Source organism: Procambarus clarkii, chromosome 6 (genome assembly GCF_040958095.1).
Source record: "Procambarus clarkii isolate CNS0578487 chromosome 6, FALCON_Pclarkii_2.0, whole genome shotgun sequence".
Classification (NCBI taxonomy): domain Eukaryota; kingdom Metazoa; phylum Arthropoda; class Malacostraca; order Decapoda; family Cambaridae; genus Procambarus; species Procambarus clarkii.
In genome coordinates, this window is record NC_091155.1 from 15,334,753 (window position 1) to 15,354,666 (window position 19,914).

The 19,914-nt window shown below is 42.2% G+C and overlaps 1 protein-coding gene across 1 annotated transcript; it reads left to right on the forward strand.

Annotated features, from left to right (window-relative positions):
- Positions 1–555: 555 nt before the first annotated feature.
- On the forward strand, positions 556–2,698 carry LOC123752962 (autotransporter adhesin SadA-like). The gene is made up of 2 exons (XM_045734972.1): positions 556–1,849; positions 1,908–2,698. Exons 1-2 carry the CDS (start codon positions 556–558, stop codon positions 2,696–2,698), a joined length of 2,085 nt encoding a protein of 694 aa, XP_045590928.1.
- The last annotated feature ends 17,216 nt before the right edge of the window (positions 2,699–19,914 follow it).

A 19,914-nucleotide genomic window follows, 5' to 3' on the forward strand; every position in this document is an offset into this window, starting at 1 on the left:
GATTCACGATGAGTGGAAGGGGTACAAAACAAAATTGAAAATTGAAGTTCTAAATTCTTGTTTCCATTCCACCACGTCACTTTGCGAGCGCGTAACGGGATCCATAGATTACCTCTGCTTCAATATTTGCTCTCCCGTCGCGATATGAAAACTCAGCCTAGCTCTCACTCAAGTCCCAGCGCGAGCTAGGTGACACTTGAGTTTCATTCAGCCCCGAGGGAATGCAGGGAAGGTAAAAGCATAGATATAGTGGCAGTAACAAGGGTTAACGACTAAGAATCTAGATTCAGAATGAAAGAATAACAAATAGCGTTTCTGAATCCACTAGCACAAGGCTTCGTAATGCTCATGCGTTCGTGATTTCTATCCGGATTCCATTTGGATCCGCGCCCGCCGTCCAACGCTGTAATAGTCGAGGTTCTATTCCTTTTTTCCACCGACAAATTAAGTTCGCAATTTTGGAGGTGTTTGTCAGTGGGGAAGCGCGGCCCCCCCACGTTGTGGTGGTGGGGGGGAACCCGCAATACTGTTGTGGTAGGTTGACAACGGTATGTCATGCCTACTGCTACCGTTGCTGCTTCTGTTGATGATGCTGGTGCTGCTGATTTTGGTTCTGTTAATGCTGACTTTGGTTCTATTAATGTTGATTTTGGTTCTATTAATGCTGATTTTGGTTCTGTTAATGCTGATTTTGGTTCTATTAATGTTGATTTTGGTTCTATTAATGCTCATTTTGGTTCTGTTAATGCTGATTTTGGTTCTATTAATGCTGATTTTGGTTCAATTAATGCTGATTTTGGTTCTGTTAATGCTGATTTTGGTTCTATTAATGTTGATTTTGGTTCTATTAATGCTCATTTTGGTTCTGTTAATGCTGATTTTGGTTCTATTAATGCTGATTTTGGTTCTATTAATGCTGATTTTGGTTCTGTTAATGCTAATTTTGGTTCTGTTAATGCTGATTTTGGTTCTGTTAATGCTGATTTTGGTTCTATTAATGCTGATTTTGGTTCTGTTAATGCTGATTTTGGTTCTATTAATGCTGATTTTGGTTCTATTAATGCTGATTTTGGTTCTATTAATGCTGATTTTGGTTCTATTAATGCTGATTTTGATTCTATTAATGCTGATTTTGGTTCTATTAATGCTGATTTTGGTTCTATTATTGCTGATTTTGGTTCTATTAATGCTGATTTTGGTTCTATAAATGCTGATTTTGGTTCTATTAATGCTGATTTTGGTTATATTAATGCTGATTTTGGTTCTATTAATGCTGATTTTGGTTCTATTAACGTTGATTTTGGTTCTATTAACGTTGATTTTGGTTCTATTAATGCTGATTTTGGTTCTATTAATGCTGATTTTGGTTCTATTAAGGCTGATTTTGGTTCTATTAATGCTGATTTTAGTTCTGTTAATGCTGATTTTGGTTCTGTTAATGCTGATTTTGGTTCAGTTAATGCTGATTTTGGTTCTATTAATGCTGATTTTGGTTCAATTAATGCTGATTTTGGTTCTATTAATGCTGATTTTGGTTCTGTTAATGCTGATTTTGGTTCAGTTAATGCTGATTTTGGTTCTATTAATGCTGATTTTGGTTCTATTAATGCTGATTTTGGTTCTATTAATGCTGATTTTGGTTCTATTAATGCTGATTTTGGTTCTATTAACGCTGATTTTGGTTCTATTAATGATGATTTTGGTTCTATTAATGCTGATTTTGGTTCTATTAAGGCTGATTTTGGTTCTATTAATGCTGATTTTGGTTCTATTAATGCTGATTTTGGTTCTATTAATGCTGATTTTGGTTCAGTTAATGCTGATTTTGGTTCAGTTAATGCTGATTATGGTTCTATTAATGATAATTTTGGTTCTATTAATGCTGATTTTGGTTCCGTTTAATGCAGATTTTGGTTCTATTAATGCTGATTTTAGTTCTATTAATGCTGACTTTGATTCTATTAATGCTGATTTTGGTTCTATTAATGCTGATTTTGGTTCTATTAATGCTGATTTTGGTTCTATTAATGCTGATTTTGGTTCAGTTAATGCTGATTTTGGTTCTATTAATGCGGATTTTGGTTCTATTAATGCTGATTTTGGTTCTATTAATGCTGATTTTGGTTCTATTAATGCTGATTTTGGTTCTATTAATGCTGATTTTGGTTCTATTAATACTGATTTTGGTTCTGTTAATGCTGATTTTGGTTCTATTAATGCTGATTTTGGTTCTATTAATACTGATTTTGGTTCTGTTAATGCTGATTTTGGTTCTATTAATGCTGATTTTGATTCTATTAATGTTGATTATGGTTCTAATAATGCTGATTTTGGTTCTATTAATGCTGATTTTGGTTCTATTATTGCTGATTTTGGTTCTATTAATGCTGATTTTGGTTCTATTAATACTGATTTTGGTTCTGTTAATACTGATTTTGGTTCTGTTAATGCTGATTTTGGTTCTATTAATGCTGATTTTAGTTCTATTAATGCTGTTTTTGGTTCTAAGGCTGATTTTGATTCTATTAATGCTGATTATGGTTCTAATAATGCTGATTTTGGTTCTATTAATGCTGATTTTAGTTCTATTAATGCTGATTTTGATTCTAATAATGCTGATTTTTATTTTCTTCCTACTTTTGTTGATGCTGTTGTAATAGAGCCACTGTGCTACAGAAATGGGGAGTGTTTTGAATGAAAAAAAGAGATAATAAGAAGAGAGAGATAGAAGCTTGAAAGCGGAATTAAGAGAGAAGAGCATCGAGGAATAAGCAAGGAGATGAAACAGAGAGATGGGAAAGGAGTTATAGAAGGAGGGGAATGAGAAAGAGTAAGGAGAAGACGAACTAAGAGAGTAAGAGAGATAAAAGATGGTTGCCACTATTCTCTATGTTTCAGACACAGGAATGTCTTTCAATTGGTTAATAGTTTTCCCCGTAAAAGAGACGTCTGTCTGTCAATATCATTAGTGGCATAAATTGACATCAATCTATTCATTCAAGTCTTTCCAAATAGGACACCAAATTTAATTGCTGTATAATTACAGCAATTATACATACAGTATAATTACAGAAGTGTTGATCCCTTTACCACTAGAACATCAAACTGAATTAATCTGTAATAAAGTGATCGCAAAAACATCAGGAATGTTAATTTATTGAATACTGAGATATCAGAATACCTCGAGCTGAGTTAGTTTAAAGAATTAAATAGTCACACATACATATGTAATATGTGCGCCTTGCAATATTTAGCTGGTTGTTGATGCTATATTCCATGGACAGGTATGTGTTACCGTCACCTCTTCTAGACAGAATAGACAGGGATAACGTGGATCCCTGTCTTAATTCCCATTCAGTTTATTGCTATTCTAAAAATGGGATTTTTTTCGACCAAAATTGTCCCCCACATTGAGACATTAGGCTGGTTTTCATTAATACTGAATATGTCTATTTTATATGATCTATCCCGGGTCCAGAGACACACATTCTATTCTTCTATCACTGTTACAAAACGCCACTAACTCGTCCGCCTAATAGAACGTCGCATTTTGACGTATAGTCTCCCTAAGGCTAAAATTCGTCGTACTAGAAAATGGAAGCGGCTCGCGAAATTGACGTATTATCCCGTTTTCTATTTTCGGCCCTCTGGTACGTTAGGATAAAGGGGGGCACTTTAGTACGATAGTTTCTTGACGTTAAGGTCCCTTAGGAGGAAGGGCTGGTTAGTCACTATTGAGATTTTTTTGCCCTAAAAGGCTGTGTTTATCTTCCTAATCTGGTTATCTTGACGTTATCTTGAGATGATATCGGGGCTTTAGTGTCCCCGCGGCCCGGTCCTCGACCAGGCCTCCACCCCCAGGAAGCAGCCAGTGACAACTGACTAACACCCAGGTACCTATTTTACTGCTAGGTAACAGGGGCATAGGGTGAAAGAAACTGCCCATTGTTTCTCGCCGGCGCCCGGGATCGAACCCGGGACCACAGGATCACAAGTCCAGTGTGCTGTCCGCTCGGCTCCCTTTGAACATTGGTGTGACAATAATCTCCTTCAAGAGATTGAGCCTGCTCTTCCCTCCACAATTTCGTCGATACAACTATATAAAACTACTATGGAAGAAATGTCCAACAACGACAACAACATCTCCAAGGTTTGCCAGAGCGCAAAACGTATGCAGCCAGGAACACCTGCTCAGACTCAAACCGCCAAACTACCCGTCTTGCTGCCGGCTCCTCTGATTGGTCGCCGGTCGGGCTGCAACTGCACTCCACCCCCCCATACTACTTGATGTCTGGGGCCGCCACGACCTCAGTCCTCAGAATATTCCGTGCTTTCTCACAGTTAACACTTCTCCCTGCTAGACGTAAGCTTTGGCGTACGTGTACTGAGAGAGGTGATAGCTTAAAGCCAATATTCCAGCACCTTTCATTTACTTGTATATTGCACTTCTTGTTATTTTGCTCACTTGTCTTAACGTAACTTTTCATTGTGTCATTTAATTATTCTTATTATTTTGATTGATTGATTTTATTATACGAATTTGTTTGTCCCTTTTATTCATGTTTTGTTTATTTAACGTAATTAAAATTTCATTGTTAAAGTTTACTTGTGTTTTGTGTGTCTTCTCCTTACCTTACCACAGACGAAGTTCCAGATTTTCTAATTTTTTTAATACTATGTGACGAGGCCATACCCCTAGCTTTGAACAGCCGAACACCAACGCGTTACCGTCACATTGGTCATTGAATATTTCACACCTGCAACAGCGAATAGGTTTTTCCTCTTAACTCTAATACCTTTTTCTTATCTCAATCTTCACGCTATTCTTAACAATGACGGTCAGCTTCTTGGCCACTTTCTTCGGCTCTGTTATATTGTTCTTGTATTTTCTCTCTTGTCCGAGCCGCTTGGGCTGGACGGTAGAGCGACGGTCTTGCTTCATGCAGGTCGGTGTTCAATCCCCGACCGTCCATAAGTGGTTTGGGAACCATTCCTTTCCCCCTTCCCTCGTCCCATCCCAAATCCTTATCCTGACCCACTTCCCAGTGCTATACAATCTATATAATGCTATATAATGACAATATATATATATATATATTATAAGCAGATAATATATATAATCTGCTATATAATGGCTTGGCGCTTTCTCCTGATAAATCCCTCCGTCTAAGACAGCATTTGCCTATTTGCTTCTCCTACACTGCCTTTAAGATATAATGGGTTCTCTTAGTAGTAGAGCAGTAGTAGTCATCCATCAGTCTCAGGAGACTATGGAGTTGCGCTCTGGTGTCGGTCTGGAGTGGCCTCACCAGGGCGCAAAGCCAGGGTAGGTTGATTCGGGGGAGAAGCTGTTACCCAAGCAGCAGGTCCCTCTTACGACTTGAATATCAAGATATTATATAATCAAGATAACTCAGAGCTCCTCCAACTAGCGGAAGACCCCACCCCCCCTTATAATCAAACTCCTCAACCACCATTAGACCCCTAGTAAACAGTCAACATGGCGATAACAATTGTTGACAGTAGTTTCAGTCTGATGGGCAACACAGGCTGAGGTATAACAAAAGAAAGATGGTTTCTCAATAACTTAAGAACATCAGAATCAACGATACTGCACAAGGACTATTAATGGACCATACAAGGCAGGTCCTATTTATATCCACCCAGACTCATTCATATATATATATATCAGAAAACTCTTGACTCATATAGTATAGTATATATAGTATAGTAGGCATCCTTCAGTCTCGGGAGACTATGGAGTTGCGCCCTAGTTGTCAATCCTGGTGCAGCGTCTGGTGTGACTGATGAGGCCAATCCGAGAGTGGCAGTCCATCCCACACCGAGCACAAACGAAGTCCGATTCTGGTTTGTCTTCCCGGCTACCGGCTTTCCTTCTCTGTCTCTTTGCCTCCGATTCCTTGGCAAGTGACTCCTCGAACTTGGAGAGACCTCTTTGAACAGACTGCCTCCAGGCTGAACGGTCTGCAGCCAGTGTCTCCCATATAGCAAGATCGACGTCCATGGCTTACAGATCCCTTTTGCATACGTCTTTGTACCGTAGCTGGGGCTTGCCTGTTGGACGGTTTCCCTGCCTCAGCTCTCCGTACAGGAGATCCTTGGGGATCCTACCGTCGCCCATTCGCACAACGTGTCCGAGCCAGCGCATTCGTCTCTGTTTCAGCATTGTGTACATGCTGATGATTCTTGCTCTCCCCAAGACGTTGTTGTTTGTCACCTTGTCCTGCCAGGTGATGTCCAAGATGTGTCGGAGGCAGCGCATGTGATAGGCGTTTAGCTGTCTTTCCTGACGGGCGCGGAGTGTCCAAGACTCACTGCTATAAAGGAGAGTGCTCAGGACACAGGCTCTGTAAACCTGGATCTTAGTATACTCAGTTTGCCTATTGTTGGCCCACACTCTCTTTGTCAGTCTGGACATGGTAGTAGATGCCTTACCGATGCGTTTGTTTAGCTCCGTATCAAGAGAGAGGGAGTCAGAGATTGTGGAGCCCAGGTACACGAAGTCGTGAACGACTTCCAGTTTGGAATCAGAGATGCCGATGTCAAGTGGGGAGTCTACTCGTTGTCCCATGACTTGTGTTTTCTTCAGACTGATGGTGAGTCCAAAAGCCTGAGAGGCCTCGCTGAAGCGGGTCATGAGCCGTTGGAGGTCTTCAGCTGAGTGGGCAGTGACTGCTGCGTCGTCGGCAAAAAGGAAGTCGCGTAGACACCTCAGCCGAACCTTCGTCTTCGCTCTCAACCTGGCGAGGTTAAAGAGCTTTCCATCCGACCTGGTCCGGAGGTAAATACCTTCCGTGACAGATCCGAAGGCGTGCCGCAGCATAACTGCGAAGAAAATCCCGAATAGGGTTGGAGCCAGTACGCAGCCCTGCTTTACTCCACTTCGGATGTCAAAGGCGTCTGATGTTAGGCCATCAAAGACCACGGTGCCCCTCATGTTCTCATGGAAAGATCTGATGATGCTGAGGAGCCTGGGTGGGCATCCGATCTTGGGGAGGATCTTGAACAGGCCATCCCTGCTGACGAGGTCGAAGGCCTTCGTCAGATCTATGAAGGCTACGAAGAGTGGCTGCTTCTGTTCCCTGCATTTCTCCTGCAGTTGTCTGAGGGAAAAGGCCATGTCGATGGTGGACCTGTCAGCTCTGAATCCGCATTGTGATTCTGGATAGACTCTCTCTTCAAGTACTTGGAGCCTCTTCAATGTGACTCGAGCAAACAGCTTTCTGACAATACTGATGTTGTTGTTAAAGATTCGCTACCTGGAACAAAGTTCCAAGGTAGCACTTCAAGGTCTTGGCATGAATGCCGTCTATACCAGGAGCTTTGCCAGAAGCAAGTCGCACTATATATGAAATCTCATACATATGTGTCTAACCTACGCTTGAAACAATAATTCCTGTTGTCGCGGTTCAACGCGACAACACCAGCTGACATTCTTTGAATATATGCGGAAGAAGATCGAACAATCATTTTAAGAGGATTGTCGCCCAGTTTGAGCCATAGATTTGATCAGAGGTATTTAACAGACCTTAGTTAATTACCGTTATAAATATTTGATAATAGTCAAAGGAACAAAATACTCTCTCTCTCTCTCTCTCTCTCTCTCTCTCTCTCTCTCTCTCTCTCTCTCTCTCTCTCTCTCTCTCTCTCTCTCACTCTCTCTCTCTCACGCACACATAACTCTGCTCTGGTTCAGGCGGACACTTGAAAATTCACAAAATCGTTTCCTGTTAGCAGCGACACAGGCGAGAGAGGAGCCGCTGTGGCCACGATGTTATTTCCGGCAACGGACAGCGAAAATATTTAATGAAAAATGGCGTTCGCCGAAAAAATGAATTAATAGTTGCATTTCAAAGTCCGGTCAGCGAAATTAATGATTTTTGTGGATTTCTGGATAATCAAGAAGACCTGGAGGGATATGGATAGAAAGGAGGAGAAAAAAAGGTGGGAATGAGAGAGAATGAGTGGGAAAACTTGATTAATATCTGCTTGTAGTTTTTCAATGTTTTCAACAGAGGTAACTTTCATGCGGATTTTTGTGTCATCTGCAAAGGATGATACGAAGCTGTGACCTGTATTTGAGTCTATGTCTGATATGAGAATAAGGAAAAGCAGTGGTGCAAGGACTGTACCCTGAGGTACAGAGCTTTTAACTGCGTTTGGATTCGATTTTATATGGTTGACTGTTACTCTTTGTGTTCTGTTCGACAGAAAACTGAGTATCCAGCGTCCTACTTTACCAGTTATTTCCATTGACCTCTTTCTGTGTGCTATCACTCCATGGTCACATTTGTCGAATGCCTTTGCGAAGTCCGTGTATACAACATCTGCAGTCTGTTTTTCTTCTAATGCCTCAGTGACTTTGTCATAATGGTCAAGTAGCTGTGAGAGGCACGATCTTCCCGCTCTAAATCCATGTTGGCCTGGGTTGTGGAGGTCATTGGTCTCCATGAAACTGGTGACCTGACTCCTGATCACTCTCTCAAACACTTTTATTATGTGGGACGTTACTGCAACTGGTCTATAATTCTTTGCTAATGCTTTGTTTCCTCTCTTGTGTAGAGGGGCAATGTCTGCTGCTTTAAGCGCATCTGGTATCTCCCCCGTGTCCAAGCTCTTCCTCCACACTATACTGAGTGCCTGTGCTACTGGCACCTTGTATTTTTTTATAAAAATTGAATTCCATGAGTCTGGACCCGGGGCTGAGTGCATGGGCATGTTGTTACTTTCTCTTTCAAACTCTGCCACGCTCGTGTTGATATCAGTTATATTTACAGGGGTTTGGATATCATGCATAAAGAAGTTGTCCGGATCTTCCACTTTCATGCTGTGTATCGGAGTGCTAAACATGTCCTCATACTACTTTTTTTTAGGATTACACTGATTTCTTTGTCATCCTCAGTGTATGAATCTTCACTAATACGAATTGGTCCAATGCTGGCAGTGGTTTTTGCTTTGATTTAGCATATGTGAAGATAAAGGAACTGTGAAAATTTTACAGAGTAGGACTATAGCTAGAAAGAAAAAAAATTATCCAATCAGACAAATTAAACGAAAACAAACAGCCCTTCAACAGACAAGGACTTGGTCTTGAGGAGACATGATCTCAACATATAAGATACTATGGCTGGGGTAATATGAGATAAAGGAGATGTTAAGTGGAACTAGGATGCCTAAGCAGGTTCAGGAGCACTGATGTACCTCTTGATGAGTGTACACAATAGGCAGGGAGATCAAGAGCTTGAGCCTGCTTCCCCATAAGCACTCATAGGTAAGTACTTATATCCATGTATACACACTGTACACAACCACACGTTATGGGTTATGACGGCTGAGTGGACAGCGCTCGGGATTCGTAGTCCTAGGGTCCGGGGATCGATCCCCGGCGAAGGCGGAAACAAATGGAGAGTTTCTTTCACCCTGATGCACCTGTTCACCTAGCAGTAAATAGGTACCTGGGAGTTAGACAGCTGCTATTGGCTGCTTCCTGTATTCACCTAGTAAAATTCACCTAGTTGTGCTTGAGAGGATTGAGCTCTGACTCTTTGGGCCCACCTCTCAGCAATACACATCACACACCCGGCCACCACAACCACACACACCCGGCAACCACAACCACACAAACCCGGCCCCCACAACCCCACACACCCAGCCACCACAACCACACACACCCGGCAACCACAACCCCACACACCCGGCCCCCACAACCCCACACACCCGGCCACCACAACCCCACACACCCGGCCACCACAACCACACACACCCGGCAACCACAACCCCACACACCCGGCCACCACAACCCCACACACCCGGCTACCACAACCCCATCTCCAGGGTGTTAATCCCCTTTCCCATCCCATCCCATCTTCTTGAATCCCTTCCGCCTCTTCCTCTCATCCATTTAATACCCTTCCCCTCAGCAAACAGACTCAAGGGAGGAATCCTTCTACCCTCTTCCTGGGATCCTATTGTAAACAAAGGGATCTCTGAGTTTCTTGGTGGCTAAGTCCCTTAGGGATATATTCCACAGTGGATCCTCCTGAGGGGAGAGAGAGAGAGAGAGAGAGAGAGAGAGAGAGAGAGAGAGAGAGAGAGAGAGAGAGAGAGAGAGAGAGAGAGAGAGAGAGAGAGAGAGATAGAGAGAGAGAGAGATAGAGAGAGAGAGAGAGAGAGAGAGAGAGAGAGAGAGAGAGAGAGAGAGAGAGAGAGAGAGAGAGAGATAGAGAGAGATAGAGATAGAGAGAGAGAGAGAGAGAGAGAGAGAGAGAGAGAGAGAGAGAGAGAGAGAGAGAGTCTGTTTTTCTTCTAATGCCTCAGTGACTTTGTCATAATGGTCAAGTAGCTGTGAGAGGCACGATCTTCCCGCTCTAAATCCATGTTGGCCTGGGTTGAGCTCTCTCTCTCTCTCAATAAGAGAGAGAGAGAGAGAGAGAGAGAGAGAGAGAGAGAGACAGAGACAGAGGGAGAGAGAGAGAGTGAGAGAGAAAATGAGCGAGGGAGAGAGATGGGGAGAAAGTGAGAGAGAGAGAGAGAGAGAGAGAGAGAGAGAGAGAGAGAGAGAGAGAGAGAGAGAGAGAGAGAGAGAGAGAGAGAGAGAGAGAGAGAGAGAGAGAACACAATGTTCACTTGAACACATCATTATTGAGTGTGAAAATGGAAAAAAATAGATTTTAGCCCTCCTGGCCTATTGAACAATCAACAATTGAACAATCAACTCTATTCAATCAGCTATAATGTATTTAATTGAATTTGGTGGTAAGACATCCTAATCATTAACCCTAAATTGGCTTGTCCCTATTTAAAGAAGGAAGAATTATAATATTTTTAACTGTATCTCATAAATCTATTTCCGCCTTATATGGTTGCATTTACAAAATTGTAAATTAAAACATGAATAATATCTGATGTAGTATATTTTAACCTTATGAAGTGCTGTATATGTGTGCTTAAATCTACAATGTTTAGCTGTGTATGGTCCTCACTGTGCTGTGTGGCAGTGAATATGAGTAGCACTTCACTGTCCTGTGCGACAGTGAATATGAGCAGCACCTCACTGTAATAAGACCTAACTGAATGACTCAGTTCAGGCAAAACTAAATATCATAACATCTTTATCAATAAAGATAATAATAATTGATAATATTTCCCCTTCCAGTATTCACAATAAAGCACAAAGTTCTACACGAAATACAAAAAGAACTGTAATAAAGTTCCACCCTGCTTTACCACCACCTTGAGCCCAATCTCGACCCAAAACCAATCTCGGAAACTTTCAAAAAAGGATTCAAGTCTTCTCTGTGAAAATAATACAACAACACCATGGCGAGAATAATGCCCAATCAGAGGTGTGATATACAGGCGGGAGTAATCGAGCGGGAAATGTATGCCGAGACAAGCCGAGCCCAGCGACCAATGCCAAGCCAAGAGTAATGCGCCGATAAAAATGTGATTAATGTCCAGTAAAAGAATAATGCCCAGGCGAAAGTAATGCGTGTTTTGAATAAATGACCTGGCCAGAGTAATGCCCTGGAGGGCGCGGTGGTGGCGAGAGTAATGCTCTGGAGGGCGCGGTGGTGGCGAGAGTAATGCCCTAGAGGACGCTGGGGAATGACTCCTCGTAGAGTGATGACCTGGGGAATGTCCTAGGTAGCAGAGCGAGGCAGGACCCGGCAGTAGTGAAAGATAAGGATCTTGGAGAACATATAACACCAAACCTGTCGCTTCAAGAACAAAATAATATCTTCCAAACTGACAACATCTGGACCGCCTTCAGGAACACAGCTGAGGAAGCGTAATACCTTACCTGAGTTCGTACCTTAATGAAACAGTCTACTAAGACTACAGGGGATACCACCGGTACCGGAGCTGGTGGGACTAAGCTACAGGCAAGACCGAGCTCAAACTCTCTTCCTTCGAAGATAATATTAAGAGTAATTGACGAACAAGGAGTCCTAAATTGTTCGAAATTCTTCGCAAGTGTTCGAAATGAGACACAGACACGCCAGAAAAAACTTTTCCTGGGCATAAGTCACGCATCATACTTACATAGAAGCGATAGCTGAGACAAATCTAAATCAAACTCAATGTATTTATCTAAAAACAAAAGACGGGTCTCAGGAGCCTGCGTCCGACCCTGTAAACACATATAGGTGAGTAATACATACATATAGGTGTTATACATACATATAACACATATATACATATCGTGTTAATACATACATATAGGTGTTATACATACATATAACACATATATACATATCGTGTTAATACATACATATAGGTGTGTATATGTATGTATTAACACGATGTACTGAACGGGGGTGAGAATAGCTTGAGCTACCTCATCCCTTTGTGTGTATTTTACCTCAATAAACTTATTTCAATTTCAATTTCAATTTCAAGACACATATGGAAAACTAATTTCATGAATATTCTAATATAATACAATTACAAAGATCAAAGCGTATTATTTCCAGAGCTCTGACAGAGCATCAAGATCGCTGGGAAAAAGATATATTCAATTATCATAATTCCAACCCCCAAAAATATGCTGGTCATACTTCAAAAATATGTTGCAAAATGTTTAGATGCAAACATATAAGCACACACACACACACACACACACACACACACACACACACACACACACACACACACACACACACACTCTCTCTCTCTCTCTGCCTGTCACTCTCCATGGTGACAGAAAATTTGGAAGACAGCCAATGTGGTCCCAATATACAAGAAAGGTGATAGACAAGAGGCACTGAACTACAGGTCAGTGTCCCTAACTTGTATACCATGCAAGATGATGGAGAAGATTGTGCGGAAAAAGCTAGTGGAACATCTGGAGCGGAGGAACTTTGTAACACAACATTAGCATGGGTTCAGGGATGGCAAATCATGCCTAACAGGATCAATTGAGTTCTATGACCAGGCAACAAAAATCAAGCAAGAGAGAGAGAGGGCTGGGCAGACTGCATATTTCTGGACTGCCAGAAAGCTTTTGACACAGTACCACATAAGAGACTAGTGCACAAACTGGAGATGCAGGCAGGAGTGAAAGGGAAGGTACTCCACTGGATAAGAGAGTACCTAAGCAACAGGACACTGCGAGTCACCGTGAGGGGTGAGGTTAGAAGGCCAGTCACGGGATACCGAATGGGAGATGAAGTCCTTCACGAAACGGACAGAGAGAAAGATCTGGGAGTTGATATCACACCAAACCTGTCTCATGAAGCCCACATAAAAAGAATAACATCAGTGGCCTATGCGAGGCTGGCTAACATCAGAACTGCTTTCAGAAACCTGTGTAAGGAATCCTTCAGAACCTTGTATACCACATATGTAAGACCAACCCTGGAGTATGCGGCCCCAGCATGGAACCCGTACCTTGTCAAGCATAAGACGAAGCTGGAAAAAATTCAGAGGTATACCACTAGATTAGTCCCAGAACTAAGAGGCAGGAGTTACGAGGAAAGGCTGCGGGAAATGCACCTTACGACACTGGAAGACAGAAAAGTAGAGGGAGACATGATCACTACCTACAAAATCCTCAGGGGAATAGACAGGGTAGACAAAGTTAAACTATTCAACACTGGTGGTATGCGAACAAGGGGACACAGGTGGAAACTGAGTACCCAAATGAGCCACAGAGACGTTAGAAATAACTTTTTCAGTGTCAGAGTAGTTAACAGGTGGAATGCATTAGGCAGTGATGTGGTGGAGGCTGACTCCATACACAGTTCTAAACGTAGATATGATAGAGCCCAGTAGGCTCAGGAATCTGTACACCAGTTGATTGACAGTTGAGAAGCGGGCCCAAAGAGCCAGAGCCCTTTGGGTTAAACTCTAACAACCATTTGTTCGACCATTCCTGCAGCTTGTCCAGGTCTTCTTGAAGCCTCAAGCTGTCCTCCTCTGTCTTAATCCTTCTCATAATTTTGGCATCGTCAGCAAACATTGAGAGGAATGAGTTTATACCCTCCGGGAGATCATTTGCATATATCAGAAACAAGATAGGACCGAGTACAGAGCCCTATGGGACTCCACTGGTGACTTCACGCCAATCGGAGGTCTCACCCCTCACCGTAACTCTCTGCATCCTATTGCTTAGGTACTCCCTTATCCACTGGAGCACCTTACCAGCTACACCTGCCTGTCTCTCCAGCTTATGTACCAGCCTCTTATGCGGTACTGTCAAAGGCTTTCCGACAATCCATGTGTGTGTGTGTGTGTGTGTGTGTGTGTGTGTGTGTGTGTGTGTGTGTGTGTGTGTGTGTGTGTGTGTGTGTGTGTGTGTGTGTGTGTGTGTATGTGTGTGTGTGTGTGTACTCACCTAATTGTGCTTGCGGGGGTTGAGCTTTGGCTCTTTGGTCCCGCCTCTCAACTGTCAATCAATCTGGCCTCCTACTCCCTACACCTATCTTCATTACATTACATTTGCTTGGGTTAAACTCTAACAACCATTTGTCTGACCATATGTGTGTGTGTGTGTGTGTGTGTGTGTGTGTGTGTGTGTGTGTGTGTGTGTGTGTGTGTGTAAGCAACTTCTAGACCAGCTACCCATCGGAACCGTCTAACGCTTGCGTCCCTATTTAGTGCTAGCAGGAAGAGAGGCATGAGGTAAAAGGAAATATTGTCAATTTGTGTCTGATCCGACCGGGATTAGAACCCTCGACTTACGCCTGAGACTTGCAGTCACTCACCGGTTGACCACGAAGCCTCCTACCTCCCCTTCCCCCCCCCTCCCCTCCCTCTCTCTCACTTCCTCTCACTTCCTCTCACTTCCTCCTTGGACGCAGTTAGCATCTTGATTGCCTTCAAGAAGTGTCTCTGGAAGAGAGTAACGATCATGGTACAATTACCCCACAACTGCACCTATTGGGAGGTGACCTCTAGCCTCAACATACATACATACATACATACATACATACATACATACATACATACATACATACATACATACATACATACATACATTACATACATTAGCAACACTACATCCTACTACACAAGAGGCTGATGTGTCATGAATATCTGTAAGAGAAAATGTCTGTGTATCCATCGACCCAAGCACCTAGTGCCACCTTTAGAAAAATATGTTATTTTAAAATGTTATTTTATATATATATATATATATATATATATATATATATATATATATATATATATATATATATATATATATATATATATATATAACTTTTTAGACACACACCCACCAGGAGACTCGAGCCCACACAGTAAGACAAATACATCTTCCACATAAATATTGTCAGTAACAGAGAGAGAGAGAGACCAACAGTTGCGGACAAATACCTAAAATTTCACTTTCTTCACTTTTTCCATTCTCCTTGAGGTTACCTTGAGGTGCTTCCGGGACTTAGCGTCCCCGCGGCCCGGTCGTCGACCAGGCCTCCTGGTCGCCGAACTGATCAACCAGGCTGTTGGACGCGGCTGCTCGCAGCCTGACGTATGAGTCACAGCCTGGTTGATCAGGTATCCTTTGGAGGTGCTTATCCAGTTGCTTATTCTCGAAGAGGTTCAAAGAAGACTTATTTGATCTTCATATATTCTAAGCTGAGAAGACACCCAGAGCAGGCGATGAGTCACAATAACGTGGCTGAAGTATGTTGACCAGACCACACAATAGAAGGTGAAGGGACGACGACGTTTCGGTCCATCCTGGACCATTCTCAAGTCGATTGTGTGGTCTGGTCAACAAACTCCCAGAGGCTTATTGGGTCTTCATATATTCCAAACAGCGAAGACCCTACAGCTCCGTCCTGTATCTATGGAACACAACATACAGGTTCACAGGCCAACATACAAGGATCCTCAACCACCAGAGGTGTGCACAACCAGTTCTCGCACTTTTGTACAGTCAATATTGACTTATTAAATAAGTGCATATGTGACATACTAATTTATCGTGAAAATTTTAGTTTACCTTGAAAAACTTCATAGAAAACACTGACCTTACCTAACCTTCTTAGTATGTTAAGATAAGCATATTATCTATTAAGATAAGCATCTTATCATCTATAATAGGTTAAGCAATAAGATGCTTAACCTGTTATGGGTATATTACCTATTATAGGTATAGGTTAAGTAATAATTGTAATTACGAAGCAATAAGATGCTTATCTTAACATACTAAGAAGGTTAGGTAAGGTCGGTGTTTTCTATGAAGCTTTTCAAGGTAAACTAAAATATTCACAATAAATTAGTATGTCACATATGCACTTATTTAATAAGTCAATATTGACTGTAAGTGCGAGAACGGGCTGACCGCTCGGTACAGGTGGGAGCCACAGGTGAGCGCGAGTCCGGGGCTCAATCACGGAGCCAGTTTCTCCTCCAAAGGCGATTTGAGCGCCAAGGTGGCGACAGTTTTGAGCGCCAAGGTGGCGACAGTTTTGAGCGCCAAGGTGGCGACAGTTTTGAGCGCCAAGGTGGCGACAGTTTTGAGCGCCAAGGTGGCGACAGTTTTGAGCGCCAAGGTGGCGACAGTTTTGAGCGCCAAGGTGGCGACAGTTTTGAGCGCCAAGGTGGCGACAGGGGGAAGATCCGCATAAGATAACTATATTTAGTTAGACCCGCATAAGATAACTATATTTAGTTAGACCCGCATAAGATAACTATATTTAGTTAGACCCGCATAAGATAACAAAAATACAATAGGAAACGAGGTTCTTAATATATTTTACTTCTTAACTTTATACAGCAAAGGCGGATGTATTAGTTATATTTTTTTGGAGTAAACACCGAATTCTAAGTCAAATGTTATGATTTTGGAGGTAAAGTTCATTGAACAGAACACTAAACGTTCACAATTATGAACAGAAACACCGAACGCAATGTGAACTTGACTAAATCAACGAGATACACACGGTTATCTTGAGGTTATCTTGAGGTTATCTTGAGGTTATCATGAGGTTATCTTGAGGTTATCTTGAGGTTATCTTGGGGATATCTTGAGGTTATCTTGAGGTTATCTTGAGGTTATCTTGAGGTTATCATGAGGTTATCATGAGGTTATCTTGAGGTTATCTTGAGGTTATCTTGAGGTTATCTTGAGGTTATCTTGAGGTTATCTTGAGGTTATCATGAGGTTATCATGAGGTTATCTTGTGGTTATCTTGAGGATATCTTGAGGTTATCTTGAGGTTATCTTGAGGTTATCATGAGATGATTTCGGGGCTTAGTGTCCCCGCGGCCCGGTCCTCGACCAGGCCTCCTTTTTGTTAAAGAAGGTGTTTTTGTTACACACACCCCAGGAAGCAGTCCTAACTCCCAGTCTAACTCGCAGGTACCTATTTACTGCTAGGTGAACAGCCGCATCAGGATGAAAGAATACACTTCCCATTTATTTCCGCCTCCACCGAGGATTGATCCTGGTTGCTGTGTTGATCCTGGTCAATGCAGTTGGGTTACAACCAAGAGGTCCCTGGTTAGATTCCTACGGCAGGACAAAAACGTTTAAATTTCAATTCACCTGATGCCTCTGTTCACCTAGTGGTTGACTGGCACCCAGGAGTGAGGAAACCAGTGTGGGTTACATCCTGGAGGTCAGTACCCTCTAAACACACACCGAAACTACGACGTTGGTACAACGTTCGAACAAGTTTTAACACCTAACCAGTTATAACAACCAATATAGCAAGTTGTAACAACGTTCCAATACGTCATAAACACATTAAGCCAAGATGTAACAACTTTATTACAAGTTGTTACAAGCGGAAAATAGAGACAGTTTCGGTTTGTGTTTCCAGGGTAGCTGCCCTATTTGGTCAATGTTGTTGTCGTTAAAGATTCGCTACCTGGAACAAAGTTCCAAGTAGCACGGGCTATGGTGAGCCCGTAGTAGGGTCAATAAACCGTACAGGTTTCCTGTATTTCTCATAGGAAAGGGAGGGAGAGCCGGTCGGCCGAGCGGACAGCACACTGGACTCGTGATCCTGGGCTCGATCCCAGGCGCCGGCGAGGAACAATGGGCAGAGTTTCTTTCACCCTATGCCCCCTGTTACCTAGCAGTAAAATAGGTACCTGGGTGTTAGTCAGCTGTCACGGGCTGCTTCATGGGGGGGGGTGGAGGCCTGGTCGAGAACCGGGCCGCGGGGACACTAAAGCCCCGAAATCATCTCACGATAAGGAAGACCAAATAGGTAACAACTTCTACAAGGTGTTGTGAACATTCCTAACGTCACCTGCTTGTAGCCTCGATAATAACAAGTGTTCACTGCAGTGTTCATAACATCTATAACAGATCTATAACAGCTGGTAATGATGTTACAAAGTAGACTGTTCTCTTAGGAGAATAAGCATCACTGTGGCCTTATTTTAATTGGTGTTTACATCAAAGATCTTTGTTCTGTGTTCTCTAATGATATATATTGCGTATTGAAGGTTGAAGAAATTAATTGATAAAGATTAACTCGCCCAAAAAGTGGCACGGGCACGAATATCCCGTTAATGGAGGCCCTTTGGAGTCATATTTCCAGTACCAATAGCTGATACTGGAGAGCTGTGAGATGAGTTAATAAATAGGTGATCCATTCACACACTTGTCTTTAAGGAACTTCTGACAGCAGATCCAGAAATCTCAGACAGGAAAAACTATTTTCATGACATTTTTTGCTCCATTTTAGTGGTGAAGGTCAAACAGAAAGAGATTTTTCTTGTTGATAGTTTTGATGTAGATTCTGAACCTCTGTCTGTTGGCACCTGAATAATTCTTGTAGATTCTGAATCTCTGTCTGTTGTCATCTGAATAATTCTTGTAGATTCTGAACCTCTGTCTGTTGTCACCTGAATAATTCTTGTAGATTCTGAACCTCTGTCTGTTGTCACCTGAATAATTCTTGTAGATTCTGAACCTCTGTCTGTTGTCACCTGAATAATTCTTGTAGATTCTGAATCTCTGTCTGTTGTCACCTGAATAATTCTTGTAGATTCTGAATCTCTGTCTGTTGTCACCTGAATAATTCTTGTAGATTCTGAATCTCTGTCTGTTGTCACCTGAATAATTCTTGTAGATTCTGAATCTCTGTCTGTTGTCACCTGAATAATTCTTGTAGATTCTGAATCTCTGTTGCCACCTGAACAATGTTCCTAAAATGGAAGCACAAACCTTGCTAGAATTATGGAAAATATTACATACTACATATTTGATAATTCCCTGCCTGTGTATTTTGTAACTAGCTCATCAAGACTGTAACTTCCTTAGCTAAATGAATTGTGGGGTTCAGTCCCTGAGCCCATTATGTGCCTCTGTAACCCTTTCCACTACCGCCCACACAAGATGGGTATGGGGGGCATAATAAATTAACTAAACTAACTAACCCTGCCTGTCTTAGATTTATAATTGTGATATCAAAATTGGTATATACATATAAAGGGAGGGGAAAAAGTTATATAATTTTGATGCCCAATCTAAAAATCCCTTAAAAATAAGGGTATATCTGATATATTTTAAGAAATAAAGTATTTGGAACAGGTTCAAATGTTAAATAAAGATTTAAGATGTCACACAAATAAAAAAAAAAACACTGAAAAAAAATAACAAAAATAAAAACCTGTGAAAAAACTGCCATGTCCTTAAAAACTTTAATGGAGACTTGAGACCAAAGAGAACTGTGACCTTTTACAAGCGGGGGGGGGGGGGAGTGCTTGTGGGGGGGGGGAGTGGGGTGCTAGCGAGGGGGGGTGGAGGAGGGGAGGAGGGGTGGTGGGAGAAATCTAGAAAGAGATGAAGGAAATGGAGTAGAGAACGAAGGAAGGGAGGGAGAGAGAGAGGGAAAAAAATGAGGTAGAGAGAAATGGAGAAGGGAGAGAGGAATAAGAGCAGAGAGGAGGGAATAGAAGACGAGAAAGGAAAACGGAAATAAA